The sequence below is a fragment of the Eretmochelys imbricata genome, chromosome 4 (assembly GCF_965152235.1).
Source record: "Eretmochelys imbricata isolate rEreImb1 chromosome 4, rEreImb1.hap1, whole genome shotgun sequence".
Lineage (NCBI taxonomy): Eukaryota > Metazoa > Chordata > Testudines > Cheloniidae > Eretmochelys > Eretmochelys imbricata.
In genome coordinates, this window is record NC_135575.1 from 112718371 (window position 1) to 112733802 (window position 15432).

Here is a 15432-nt window from a genome sequence, read left to right on the forward strand (position 1 = left end):
TGAGGTAAGCTCCCTGTGTAACATGAATAGATCATGTTTCCATATTTAGCTTGAAATATTTAGATCTTTCATGTATTCCAAAGCCTTGTGAAACTTTGTTTAAATGATTTACGATGGTGATCCTTGTAGAGAATAACTCGTATCATTTCATTCTGAAGTCTGTATATTACATTTCCTCTGTTAGATTTAGTGCTAGTTAGATTTAGTGCCAAATGTGTTAACTACACTATGTTCCATGATCAAATAATGTGAGCCGCCCATTATTTTCCCCTTTGTTCAGTAGAAGAACAAAAAAGGTTCTGCAATGTTTAATAATTCAGTAGAGAACCAGCTGCTTTTATTAAAACTTCTGTAACCACTGTTTTTGGCAAGAAAAGAGAAATAGCAGCTGAACTAAGCAAATTACCTGAGCAGCGGAATTTCTTGCTTTTGATCTGGCCAATCCTTTTGTTTGCCAGACGGCGGGGGCTGGTGCAACGGGCACCGCTGGTCTCAATAGGGTTTGTATGAAGATAATCCGCCAGCCACTTCAGATGGCAGTCACAAATAAAGGGGTTCTGAGCCAAATGCCTTTCATGAAGGGAAAAAAAAATTTTTTTTTTTACACATTATTTGCAATTAGTCTCAACTATTCCTGAAATGCTCTTATGTTATAGAAGACAAACATAAATAGAAAGTTGCATTACATACAACACAAGTAAAAGTATACATACAAAGTCTGAATTGCACGTAGGGGTGAAAAGGTGCCTTTAGCAATGGTTTGAAGCTTGTTATCATACAAAGAGAGAAGGTTCAGGTTGTGTAGATCTTGGAAAGCATCTACTCGTAGACAATTTATCTTGTTGGCATTTAATAATCTGTTATATGAAAGACAATTATAAAACAGAATTAGTTTACTGTCACTCAAGCTTCACTGTGGTATCACCAATAATTCTTTGTACCCATTTGTAACTGGAACAAGATTATTTTGTCTGATATTATACAAGCCTTAATTAACAAGCACACAATTTTTTTTTACTGAATTAAAAACTTATTTAGGTGTTCTATAATTATTCTGTACCATTTACACATAGGAGTTGAAATGCACTAACTTCTTTAGTAAAATCGCAGTGTTGTGTATGTTCATGGAATGTATATAGGTGGTGTTTATCTGAGCAAGGAAATGAGCTTGAGAAATCAAGTCTGGGCAAGGAAAACTTTGCCTTTTTCCCAAAAGAAGGACTGAACACTGTGTTCATTAGCTGGAAGAGATGTACAGTGGCATGCTTAATTATATCTTACTAATCAGCATACTGCCACATTTCCAGAAGCTGTAGTAAAAAACTGATGGCACAGAATAAGATGATAGTCCAGAGCTATCCTGGATTTGATTTTCTTCTCCATCTCCATCCCTTTTGCCCTGTCCCTCCCATATTACAAATATAAAAAGGAAGAATGTTTTTACAGAAATCTATTACCTCTTTTAAACAACAAAAATTTTTAAGTATACCATGAAACTTGTTGGATTTTTCAAATCAAATCCCTTTCTTATTCTTCCTTTTTTCATTTATCAGGGTGAATAGTGAAGTTAGTGTGTTCTATGCTTTGAAAAACTGGGTTTTACTGCAATGTAAAGGTGGATTTGTATTTGAATAGAAGTGTGGTCAAGGGAGGACATGCACTTCAAATAAATTTTGTAGCTCCTTTCCTTATTTTATCAGAGTATAGTGGAGCTTTCAATATAGCATGAATAGAAACAAAGATTTATCTTTGATCTTTCAGCGAATAAATATAATTCTTGGTAACAAACTCCTCTGAGAAGGAAACAAAGGTAAATGCTTTCCTGAGTACTGTATCAGGATCTAAAGATGAAACATCAACCCCAGATGGTGCTATGATTTATATTTTCACATCACTGACTTCCTAGTTTGCCACTTTCTTCCACAAGTGAAGGAGAAATTTTGCCATATCACATCTCTATAAAGTCTGGGCAAGAAATGCTTCTAAGCAAGTGGATAGATGTTATTTTCTAAGATCATCCAACTTTACAGCTACAAGCCAGCGATTCCCAGATTCTCCACTGCAGAACATCACTGCTGATTTATGGCTTAGTGCACACAATCCATTTTTAGACGGTACTACAACTGCACTGTCAATCCTGCTGAATCTTTTGAGAAAGGTTGAAAAACATATCACCATGATGCTCCTCTTGATACTCACTGTTAAATCAAATATTTCTACTGTGACAAATGTAGACTCTCTACTGCTACTCACTGTATACAACACCTTCTGCTCAAGGATCTCAAAGCACCTTGCACAGTTATCTAACTTTCACAAGACAGGTTAACATTTATATCCATTTTAATGGTGGGTAAACTGGGATACAGAGTGTATATGACTTGATCAAAGGAACACCTTACAAACAAAAGTCAGAGCCAGGGATAGAATCTAGAAGCCTTGACACCTCTAGTTTCATCTACTAAAATTAATGATTTCACCGCGCATCTGATATTGCATATAGGGATAATTTCCTATCCCTTCTTTTCTGGGTACATATCAAAATTTCAAGAACCATCCCCTCTCCCACCAGTTAACTCAAAATGAGATAAGCATTAAACAAATACTCACAGCAATTGTAAAGAGAAGAGTCCTTCAAACAGGCCTTTAGGAAGTTCTGTAATTTTATTTCCATAGAGGACACTGTAACAGAAAAAAACCAATCAAGGTGGTTACTATTAAGATACAGGTTTTCTGGATCTGACTTGGAAGACAGAAAGAAACTTCTTCCATCTTCCCTGAAATGATTCTAAACAGCAGTAACCAAGACATTTGGGACTTAAAACTAAGACCTCGGCAAGCTCCCCTGTATGGGTGCAGAAATCTGCTCCTATAAAGACCATTGCAGGATCAGGGCCCAAGTATCTACTTTACTTTAGCAAGTTGATAGGAAACTTAGTCTACTGATGAACTGGTCAGTGGATAATAAAGTATAAGTACTGACAAGACGACTTTCTTCTAAGCAATTTTTTAAAATGTACCACATAGCTCCAGATAGCAGCCAGTATCACTGACAGAGACCCCCTGATACTAAAGATTTGTCTGAATTTGTTTCTCATTGTTGAGTCTACAGCAGACACTAAAATAAAACCCTACCTACTCTTTCAGAAGTGGAAGAGTTTACTTGCTAATCCCCAACACACTGATCTGCCATATCTCCTAATGAAATATATCACCTTCTTTACTGTGACACATGATATAAGTCAGAATGTTCATTTGACTAAGAAAACTAGTTAAAACACCAGTAAAAAAATTATATATTGTACTAAAGGTTCCCGAACTGCAGCTCTGAGACCAACAATGGCACCTTGTGAAGACCCTGGAGGCAACAACTGATGTGCATGTTAAAGTAGGTTTGTAAAATTAAAAAAAAAATGCAGCAATAATACTGTATATACTCGATCATAAGCCGGTTGTTTATAAGCCGACCCCTCCAAGATGGATAAATAAAAATGGAAAATATGTATGACCCATTCATAAGCCGACCCTATAATTCAGGGGTCAGCAAACTTTGGCTCCCAGGCCATCAGGATAAGCCGCTGGTGGGTAGAGATGGTTTGTTTACCTTGAGCGTCCGCAGGCACAGAGGTAAACCTAAGGAAACAAAGTGGCCCGGCGCGCCAGCTGCTTACTCTGATGGGCTGGAACAGCAACTGGTGGGAAAATTTTTTTTAGGTGGGAGAAGCTGTGGGTCAAGGCAGTAACCCCGTGACCACCCCCCACATGACCCCACCCCTAGTCTGGGAACCCCACACTCTCCCCATCCCATCCCTTCCCACCTTACCTGGGGAGGGCCAGGGGAGGATGTCTCTGGCCTGGCTGGATCTGCTCCGGCAGGCTGGGCAGCACGGCTGCAGTCTGCTCCGGCGGGCCAGACCAGGCGGTGCAGCCGCAGCATGTTCCAGTGGGCTGGGCCAGGTGGCATGGCCACAGCGTGCTCCAGCGGGCCAGGCAGCGTGGCCACAGCCTGCTATGGGGGGCGCGGCCGCAGCCTGCCAGCCCCAGACCTGCAGCTGCTTCAGAGGCTCGGGGGAGAGCAGCGTGGTCAGAAGCAGAGAGACTCTGGCCCCGCTTATTCCCTTCTGGCTGTGCTGCCTCTTCTTGCCCCCTCTGTTGGGAGGGAAGGGGCTGTGTCCCACCTCTCCCGCTCTATACCCGTTCATAAAGCGACCCCCTTCTCTGATGCTTCCCTTTTTTACTAAAAAAATTCGGCTTATGAATGAGTATATGTGGTACTTCCTAGCTTTTGAGTTTTTGGCTTTGCAACCTTAAGAAAACAACACAGACTAATAAAATGTGCATTATGGTATATGCACACAGTACAATAAGATTTAGCTCTTTTTCTAGCACTTTTTAATCCAAAGGTCTCTTTGCATTTTACTAAGAGAGTGCATATGACATTCTATTTTACAGATGAAGAAAGTCAAGCACAGAAAAACAAAATTATTAGCTGAAGATCACACACCACGTTGATGGCAGAGTGGGGAGCAAAACCCGAGTCTTCAATTCCCAGATCAGTGCCTTTTACAAAGAGACCAGCCCATACATTTTTTAAGGTCAGGCTTGACAAAGCCCTGGCTGGGATGATTTAATTGGGGATCAGTCCTGCTTTGAGCAGGGGGTTGGACTAGATGACCTCCTGAGGTCCCTTCCAACCCTGATATTCTATGATTCATGGAAAACCAGAGCAAGTTACATTTAGCTTCTTAAGTCAAGATTTCCTGTAGGTAGCACTTATGCAATATTTTTCTTAACTAAATCACAGAATGCTATAATCATTTGTCCTGTCAGATCTTCAAAAGTATTATTTGAGGAGAGATTATTTCACAGAGGGCAATCTCTCTTCATTAGGTAAATGCTTATGTGGAAAGATCTAGTATTTAAAATCCATAATTTCCTAATTTTTGGTTTTAGTTAGAAAAAATTAATTACAATTATGATTTTTTTTCTTATAACAGAACAGCTTTGTTAGGCCTGTCCTGTAGTGGGTGACTTCTGGGAACTCTTCTGGCTCTATCAATCTGTTTCTTCACTTCCGCAGTATGCATCCAATGAAGTGAGCTGTAGCTCACGAAAGCTTATGCTCCAATAAATTGGTTAGTCTCTAAGGTGCCACAAGTACTCCTTTTCTTTTTGCGAATACAGACTAACACGGCTGTTACTCTGAAACCAGCTGGTTCCAGGTACTTAGACAATTTCTGCTGAAGTAATTTGAGAAGCAGCTTGCATAGCATCTTCCTATACAGCTTTAAGAGGAGCCAATCTTTTAATGTGAAAAAGCAGCTAGAATGGGATGTGTTGAAAATAAAACGGATGCTCCTTAGAGGAACAAACAAACAAACAAAAAATCACTATATTTAGAATCCTTTAGAACAGCCAAAGTAGTGGAAGCCCTGTCTGCAATAAAGGATGTAATTTTAAAGAAACTGTATGAACTTCCATTCCACTTCAAAGTATTTCTGAAGTAGCCAATTCTGTGAAAACAAGGTCAAGTAGGAGCAGTAAAACAGTACTTAATTATAATTAAGGATTAAATGACAGAAGTTGAAAAAACAAAAGGTTCTGTTCTCTAACTGATGGCGAGTAAAGTAGCTTGAGGCTATCAGTATTCATTTTGTAAGCTTATTCACAAAACTGATCAGTGTGAATTGTCATAATTTCTGCTAACCATCATGATAAATAGTGGACAAACCCCTCAATTTTCAACTTGGAACAAATTTTAAATCATCATGAGTTTACTCCAGGCAATATCTTTCAATTTAACATGAGTGAATATGGCATGAGAAGAAGTGCATTTTCCATACCCTGACTGGCTTACTGCTCCAAGTTATCAAAGGATCCAGCTGGGACCTTTTTACATTAGTAGCACATGGATCCTTCTCAAGACCTGAATCTAAGAAATTTTAGTGTTCAGCCACAATATGATGTCAGGTTATAGTTCTGACATCTCTGACGTTATCTTACAGCGTTCAAAGGCAAGAAAAATGAAGATTAAATGAGAATTTTGCACTAAGACAAACATTTTAAAAAACTGAATACCACAAGTGTTAGAAATTTTGCCTTTCTTTTGAGAAAATCAAATTGATACTTACAGTGAATTGAGTGAACGCAGGCCTTGGAAAGCATCTGGAGCGGTCTCAGAGATCTGGTTATTACTTAGGTCACTAAAATAAGAAACAAGGGTATATTAAATGAATTCTAACCCATTCCACAGAAAATAACTATTAAAATATTATGTAATTAGCTTCGGTCATTGGAGAAAAGGCTAAATCTAAATATTTATTTTGGCCTCGTGAGACAAAGTTGAAAAATTAAAACATCAAAGCACTAACATCACCATACTACACTGAAACATCACATGGTTATATAAAATAAATAGTCGTACAAAATGATTATTAGATTTATTTTTCATAATAATAAAAGAGTTAAATATATTTTATGAAGCATTCTTTGAGTTAGGTTGATATGGCAACAGGAACTTACAGCATCAATGGAATTATGAAATGACAATGGTATATCATTTCAAAATATGTTCCAAAAAAATCTGTTAAGCAATTATTTTCATTATAGTGACACACTATTTCTCTCTATATACATTCATATTACTTAGTATCATTACATTGAGTTACCAGTGATGGTTATTAACATGACAAAGGCACTATACGATCTAAGCAATCAGACAGCCATATTAGTTAATCCTCTGGCTGTCAAACACTCTTAAATACTCATACTTTGATGGGAATTTCTTTGTATGACCATGACCTGTTTTATGAAAATGTTTTTATATAATTCTAAAATATTTCTCACTCACATTCTTCGAAGCTTTTTATATGGTGAGAAAGCTCCAGGAGGGATGACCTTGATTGAATTTTGCTCCAACCGTCTGCAAAGAAAAACAATACCATAAAAATACAAAAATGTAATGCTGAAGAACAATCTAAAATGTGTATATTCATGTCAGAATAAATTAGCAGAGACGTATTTATTCATAGTTACTTTTCCCTTCTACTATAGTACAGGTTTATGCCATGAGAATCAGGGCCAGTAATTGTTTTAATTTCAAAAAATCAATTTTTGGCTATATAAGCATGTTCTCTTCTTCACATACAGAGTTGCAATACTATAAATTACAGGTTGATCTGATCTGACATATAACTTATCTGGGATTTTTGTGTAATTCAGCCAAGAAGTACAAATAATTAAACTCTTTCTTCAGATCTAAATTATGTAAGTTTAGTAGTCTTACACTTTTATGAAACTCCAAACACTAGCCAGGGATTCATATTTACACATTAGACGGAGTAAGAGATTTATGTAAACAAAGTAGACACTCAAGTATCTAAGTTGTAGGAAAATTTGAGCAAGAATACTAGCACTGAATAACAGATATGCTGGCACTTGCAACATTGCTGGTGTCATGGTTTTGTATGTGAACTGCTAAACAATTTCTTTAAGCTTACTAGGTAACAAGGTGATTTTTATCTTAAGTATCAAGATTGCATGTCTTCACTTCCCACTATTGTTTTTAACCAGTATTGTGCCTAACTTTTTACTCTACATTAACTGCCACTTTCCCATATATGCAGAATGATGTGGATGACGATTGCTGTAGATACAATGTAGAATGTGAACTTGTTTCCCATCTCAGTAGGACACACTGTAAGCAGATTTATTTAGGATCATTAATAGTAGCATCAGGAGTATACACGTGGAAAGATTACGCTGAGGAAGTTCTACTGCCCATTTACTATAAAGTCAAACAGTTCGCAAGCACTACTGAAACCTTCCTAGCGTGGAAGCGACTTCGTTGGAGAACACTGTGCGTGTTAGGGTTATAACTCTAGGTACAGTTCTATTTGTAATCATAAAAAAGCTACTACATTTTTATTTGAAAATTTCCATCATGCACTTGCATCTGTAGGTTCCCAGAGAGTTATAGCATCCAGAAAGGCAAGGCACCATATAAAAATATAAAGGGAGGATCCAGGTGAATACACATGAACTGTCAGTTGTTTACTGTCAATTTAGATACAACATGACAGATTTCTCTCGGCTAATACTATTTAGCTTTCAAAGGAGTTATGACAGGGATGATTTTGGCCCACTAAGTCCAAAATAACTGATAAATAATTGTTTTACATAATTATTCAAAACTATGTACTGAGACTTATCTATAAAAAGGAAATGTCTGGAGATCTTTGCCATGGAACATACAGTCTTAGCAATGGGTTTAAATAGAACGATCCATTTAAAAGTAATAAGATTGTAAACTATGGTGATTTTTTCATATTCTCTGCAACTCTCAGAAGTATAGGAAGCTTTGCTTTTCAAAATGAAATTATACAGTCTATTTTGCCATTTCCTAGCCCCACCACAAAATATAAACAGTATAGACATTGTAGTTCAAAACCTATCTAATGTGCCTATGAAATAAGGGTCATATTCTCTTTTCACATATAAGCATGCAAATCCTACCATAATCCATGGGAGCTGGACATGTGTACCTCAGAGCAATATAAAATAGAAAATCGAAAATCTATTTAACATAAGGAATCTAGGTTTTGAGAATTTACTGCACTGGGTATTTGGAATCACATGTTGTAAAATTCATGCAGGGATTGTTCGTCAAAAAGGCTTCTGAAACCATGATGCAGTACTGTCGACTCATCTGCATCATGTGGGCTAGACCCACTGTGACATGCTCTACCTCAAAGTAGCATCCAGTAACTCCCATATTCATCATTGGTACATGGTTGTGGTATTTCAAACAAGGCATGCCTTGCAAGGTATCATATGAAAGGTCATGATCTGGTGAAACTCATTGTTCTGTCAAAAGATGTATATCATTTGGGTATTATGTTATGAGATTTCGCTCTATGATTGTTATTGAAATATGCTGTTTGAGTTTGGGAGACGCCCACTACTAGCTCTCCAGTGAATAAAAGGGTGGTGACGCACACCTAGACGACCATTGATCAGCAGGGGTATTGTAAACAGGAGATTTACAATTCTGTAAGAGATAGTTGTGCAACCACCATACAATGGGGACTGCTCAACTCTGTGACTCAGCAAGGCCCACCAGGGACTTGACTGAGAGTATAAAATAAGGGGCAGTGGCATCACGAGACCACTTTTCTCCTCTCGCACCTATGGAGAAGGCAACAAAAATGCTGGGAAGATAAAGACTTTGAACTGACGAGATTGGTCCCAGACTGAGAAGGAAGTTCAGCTTGTTTATTAAGAACTGTAACCTACTTGCAACATCCAGTGGGGTGAGAAAAGAAGTTTGATTCAAAACTTGCTTAGTCTAAAAGTTTAGGATTTAGAATGCGTGTTTAATATTCATTTTCTGAAGTAACTATCCCTGACCTTTATACCTACTACTTTTAATTATGTATAATCTTTCTGTAGTTAATAAACTTACTTTAACCTTTTATTCTTACCAGTGAGTTTCTCCCAAGTGCTTGTGGAATCTGTTCAGATTACATATGCTAGTGCATGTCCACTTTCCTTTTAAAGAAGTGGAGAACTAATTAACGAGCTTGGATTGTTCAAGAGAAGGACTTGAGCAGTGTAAGATAGTATACTCCCGGGTGCAAGGCAGGGGGCTTGGGAGATTTGCTGGTGTTTCCCTGTGTATAGTTCATGAGTGGCTTGAAAAGCATCCATGCAACTTAGCTAAGTGTGCCTCTGCATGCTGGTGGTTGAGTGGTAACAGGGCTTGGAGGGGTTTGCTGCTTGTCACTGGCAAAGCATGGTGAGAGACAGCCCAGGCTGGAGAATTAAGGGGGCACAGCAGTCCCACACTTCCGGGTTGTACCCCAGGGATCCCGTCATACCCACATCTTTATCCTCTCATTTATGGGGCCCATTTGATCATCTGAATTGTAAGAATGAGTGAGGAAAAAAAGATGCAGGGGCCAGATGCTTCCCATGCAGCCACCAAGGATGGTCCTAGTTCCCACAAGAGACCCTACCAGCTAGGCCCCATTCCGTTAAATCCCCAGCAGCTCTGCATATGGCCAGAGATAAAACGTCACTGTACAAACCCCAGCTGCAATACTTCTTCCTCCTCTGCTTCAGAGAAGGCTGTGAGCAAGCAAAAGACAGGAGGACGAGCCTTTCCTAATCCTTCTAATCCCAACCAATGATGAGAGAAGAGAGACTGAGGAATGGACCAAAGGGAGATAGCGAGCTCCAGGAAATGCACCAAGTCTCTCTTCACATATTCCCAAAGAGCAGCCTGGATGTTATGCATTCTGGTGGGCCTAGGCAATCGTGTGGTTCTGGGCTGTTGTCTATCATGGCTCCCACCAGAGGCTCCTGTGGCATCTGCTGAACATACAGCGAGGCAGCCTCTCTGCCTCCCCACCCGGCTACTCTTTCCCCCAGTGCTACGTGTAGCTCAGCAGAGAAGAAGCAGCACAGTGTCAGTGCACTGGCAGGAGAGATGAGGGGCAACAGTGGGTAAGCGGGAGGGGAAACAAGGAACTAGTGGTACAAAATAGGGAGGACAGAGAAACAGTTGGAGAATTGAGTGGCAAGAGCTATCGGGGGACAGGGAAGGGGAGGTGAGAGGCTACCTGAAGGAAAGGTGGGGACAGAGGGTACTGGGGCAGCTAAAAGGAAGCAGTCGTTGTGGAGAGCAGTGACTAATGGGGGAACAAAATGGGGGTGATGGGAGCTAATGACTAATACGGGGACATGAGTGAATGGAACCAATGCCATCCCAAGGCAATCCCCACTTTGCACTCTCAGGTTCTCTTCTGCCCAGTAACCACACCCCCTTTCAGACTACCCTCTGGCTTCCCACAAGCCTCTGCCCCCTTCTTTTGACGTACAAAGAATAAAGGTCCTGTCATCTGGAATCCTGTGTGCAATTTTGGTCCCCCATGTTTAAGAAAGGTTAACTGAAACTGGAAGAGGTGCAGAGAAGGGACACTAGGATGATCCGAGGAATGGAAAACCTACTTTATGAGAGGAGACTGTTTAGCCTAAACAAGTGAAGGCTGAGGGGAGATATGATTGCTCTCTATAAATATATCAGAGGAATAAATACCAGGGAGGGAGAGGAGTTATTTAAGTTAAGCACCACTATGGACACAAGAACAAATGCAAATAAACTGGCCATCTGCAAGTTTAGGCTTAAAATTAGACTAAGGTTTCTAACCATCAGAGGAGTGAAATTCTGGAACAGCCTTCCAAGAGAAGCAGGTTTCAGAGTAACAGCCGTGTTAGTCTGTATTCGCAAAAAGAAAAGGAGTACTTGTGGCACCTTAGAGACTAACCAATTTATTTGAGCATAAGCTTTCGTGAGCTACAGCTCACTTCGTCGGATGCATACTGTGGAAACTGCAGAAGACATTATATACACAGAGACCATGAAACAATACCTCCTCCCACCCCACTCTCCTGCTGGTAATAGCTTATCTAAAGTGATCACTCTCCTTACAATGTGTATGAAAATCAAGGTGGGCAATTTCCAGCACAAATCCAGGTTTTCTCACCCCCCCACCCCCATACACATACAAACTCACTCTCCTGCTGGTAATAGTTCATCCAAAGTGACCATTCTCCCTACAATGTGCATGATAATCAAGGTGGGCCATTTCCAGCATAAATCCAAGTTTAACCAGAAAGTCTGGGGTGGAGGGGTAGGAAAAAACAAGGGGAAATAGGCTACCTTGCATAATGACTTAGCCACTCCAAGTCTCTATTTAAGCCTAAATTAATAGTATCCAATTTGCAAATGAATTCCAATTCAGCAGTTTCTCGCTGGAGTCTGGATTTGAAGTTTTTTTGTTTTAAGATAGTGACCTTCATGTCTGTAATTGCGTGACCAGAGAGATTGAAGTGTTCTCCGACTGGTTTATGAATGTTATAATTCTTGGCATGTGATTTGTGTCCATTTACTCTTTTATGTAGAGACTGTCCAGTTTGACCAATGTACATGGCAGAGGGGCATTGCTGGCACATGATGGCATATATCACATTGGTGGATGTGCAGGTAAACGAGCCTCTGATAGTGTGGCTGATATTATTAGGCCCTGTGATGGTGTCCCCTGAATAGATATGTGGGTACAGTTGGCAATGGGCTTTGTTGCAAGGATAGGTTCCTGGGTTAGTGGTTCTGTTGTGTGGTATGTGGTTGTTGGTGAGTATTTGCTTCAGAGAAGAGAAGCAGTGGGAGCAAAAAACCTAACTGGCTTCAAGACTGAGCTTGATAAGTTTATGGAGGGGATGGTATGAGACTGCTTACAATGGCATGTAGCTGATCTGCGACTGCTAGCAGCAAATATCTCCAACAGCCGGAGATGGGACACTAGATGGGGAGGGCTCTGAGTTACTACAGAGAATTCTTTCCCAGGTATCTGGCTGGTGGGTCTTGCCCACATGCTCAGGGTCTAACCGATAGCCATATTTGGGGTTGGGAAGGAATTTCTCCCAAAGTCAGATTGGCAGAGAACCAGGGTGGAGTTTGCCTTTCTCTGCAGCATGGGGCACGAGTCCCTGGCAGGTTTAAACCAGTGCAAATGGTGGATTCCCTGTAACTTGAAGTCTTTAAACCACAATTTGAGGGCTTCAGTAACTCAGCCAGAGGTTATGGGAAACCTTACAGGAGTGGGTGGGTGAAGTTCTGTGACCTGCAATGTACAGGACGATCATCATGGTCCCTTCTGATCTTGAAATCTATGAGTCTGTCCTTCATACCTTGCTCCCACTAGGTGGGGGAACTGTGTAAAGAAATCTAGTCTCAATCCAACACCTTGCATCAGCACTAAATCCACATAGTATTTCAAAAAATGATGTTACTGGCACATGCAATTGGCTAATTAAATAATTTGCATAAAATGTCACACAAAGTTACAGAAAACTTTGTAGCTATTCTCCTGATCTTGCCCTGACTCTGGTACCTCCTTTCTGAACGACAGTCATTTTTGTATATAGCCTGCTAGTCACATGCTGCCTCTTGGTCATCTGATTTCTGGACTGCCCAGGGGAACAATGCTGTCCAATCCCCTTGCCTTAAAGGGCCAAGCCTCAATAAAAGGCACACTGATTCACCTGCTCTTAAAGGGGCATGCATGCTGAGTTACAATTATATTATTTTATCCTAATATGTATTACCATGCATGTGTCAACACTGTACTTAATCAGTCATTGTATTATGAATTTAAGGTCCCTCTGAAGTTCCTAAATCTTCTGTTTTAATAATCTAAATAATCTTGTGTTATCTGCAAATTTTGCCACCTCTCTACTCAACTCTTTTCTAGGTTATTAATAAATATTTTTAACACTGGTATTGAAACCTGTGGCATAAGACTTAACTTTTTGCCATGATGAAAACTGACTATTCATTCCTGTTCTTTATTTACCTCTTTGTTAACCCTTCTCACACCTATGACATGTATTCTGATTAAGTTCAGGACTATTTAATTTTCTTAACTTCTTGGGTTTCGCCTAAAGGTTTTCATATATTGAGTAAACATAGATTCTTACACATGTGTGGCAGTGAATAGTCTGTGTTACACATCTACCTTGCTGATCCATCCTGGGTGTGAGTCTCCAACAGCCTGAGCTATAGATTCTGGCTTGTAAACTCAAACTACAGAGACTGATGGTCTGATGGTCTCCAGTGTCAGCCAAGATGATGACCATCACATATGAACTGCTTATCTTCATCTTACCTGCTCTGCTTTGTAGACTACCTCTAACCACTCCTGATTTTGCAGGAGTGCTCAGATGTCTGGATAATACTTTATAAATCAATTAAGATTCCCCAAAGGTGAATCAGCTTATCAAAAAGCAGCAACAGGAGATTGCAGGTAAAACAGTTTTTCTTACTAATCAGAGGATTATATATATAAATCTTTTCAGGTAACAGTAAAATCCTTCAGCCTCAGCATATAATATATTCAGACTTCTTGGTTTCAGAAAACAATACATTAGTGCTACAATGTGTTATAATAATTCTGGTCCAAGACGGTAGAATATTTATGTGGTTGTTCATGCTATTTGAAAATATATGAAATGTTGACGTATTTACATGGGGAATTAATAATCTCTTTAAACCTACCCATCTGTTCCCTACAAACAAACATACAACCCCACCTCCACCACAGTTGGATAATACTTCGTTTTGTGACAACTGTGACTTATGAGAATAGTATAATTATACAAGAATAGACAAACATTAGAAGAAGCTCCATATAAGTTTGTAGGGAAAGACTATATGATACTAATAGACAGTATGTAATCATTAATTATTATTATTCAATATTGTATCATAAGAAAGGCACTTAACTGTGATATTCTGACCTTTCAGTGTTTATTTGGGTGAAATTTATATATTACAACTATTTTCAAAAAATCAATTATCCTATAAAACATCTAGGCCCAATAAGGTGACACAGGGGGCCTTGTGTTACATCAGATACTTAGCCTAACTGAATTTTTCTGAATTCCTATTTGATTTCTGCCTTGCTTATTAATTCAACATTGTGTAGTTTAATGTGTTTGTAGTTTGTTATGGCAAGAATGACATATTAAATTTACCACTGTACAATTTTGTCCACAAAATATACAGCTCTAAAAATAGAAAAAGTGCTACAACTGACTAATGAACTACCAAGTTACCACTGTATGTAATAAAATAAGCTCCATGTCAGTTTTACCAAATGCTTCCTTTTAGTAGAAAATTTACAGTCTGATGTATGGTCTGATTTACAGACTCAGTATGTAGTGCTGGGATAAACTTACAGGGATAAAGGATTTGTTATAGTAGGATCATCTAAATATGCCTTTTATTACCTTCAACTAATGTGTACACTGTAAAAACACATCACATTTCAGAAAAAGAGGTTAGTACAAGAGAGAAAAAATGTTAAATCAGATTATATAAACACAGAAGAAAAATCTTTTACACCCCCATGATGTCCATAAAGAAAGCAAATCAAATTCATGTTTTCAAGCTTTGTTATCCTCTAATCTTGTCCTTTATCTGCCTAGAATCAGCCGAAATTTTACACAGTGCAAATTTGCATCCATCATTCTGTGAAAAATCTAATTAGACACATTCCAGGGTCACAAAGCACAGATACAGTAATATCTCAAGGAAATTTTCATCCTTCTGATAAAACCCACAGTAATTAAAAACACTTCTTTATATTTCTGCCTCATATTAAATGAAATATTTTGAATTCCTGAATACAACTGCTTAGTTAGCTAGGGCTGAAAAAACAACTACATAATGTTCATAAACCACATGGCTCAGCCTAAAGTGCTATACTGCAGGAGTGCAAAATGTTGTGAGAATCTGTAATGTTCTCTATAGATGTTATAGCAAATGTCTTTCTCAAAATATCTCCTCCTACCTGAACCTCAAAATACTTTTTT

At 39.0% G+C, this 15432-nt stretch overlaps 1 protein-coding gene across 1 annotated transcript in view; it reads right to left on the reverse strand.

The window, feature by feature from the left end:
* The window catches only part of SLIT2 (slit guidance ligand 2), a 419527-nt gene that overhangs the window by 102528 nt on the left and 301567 nt on the right, over positions 1-15432 (reverse strand). Inside the window, exons 11-15 of the mRNA XM_077814620.1 lie at positions 6848-6919; positions 6129-6200; positions 2608-2679; positions 714-857; positions 407-570 (exon numbers count right to left, since the gene is read on the reverse strand). Of these exons, the coding sequence (XP_077670746.1) occupies positions 407-570; positions 714-857; positions 2608-2679; positions 6129-6200; positions 6848-6919 (524 nt within the window). The remainder of the gene's footprint in view (positions 1-406; positions 571-713; positions 858-2607; positions 2680-6128; positions 6201-6847; positions 6920-15432) is intronic.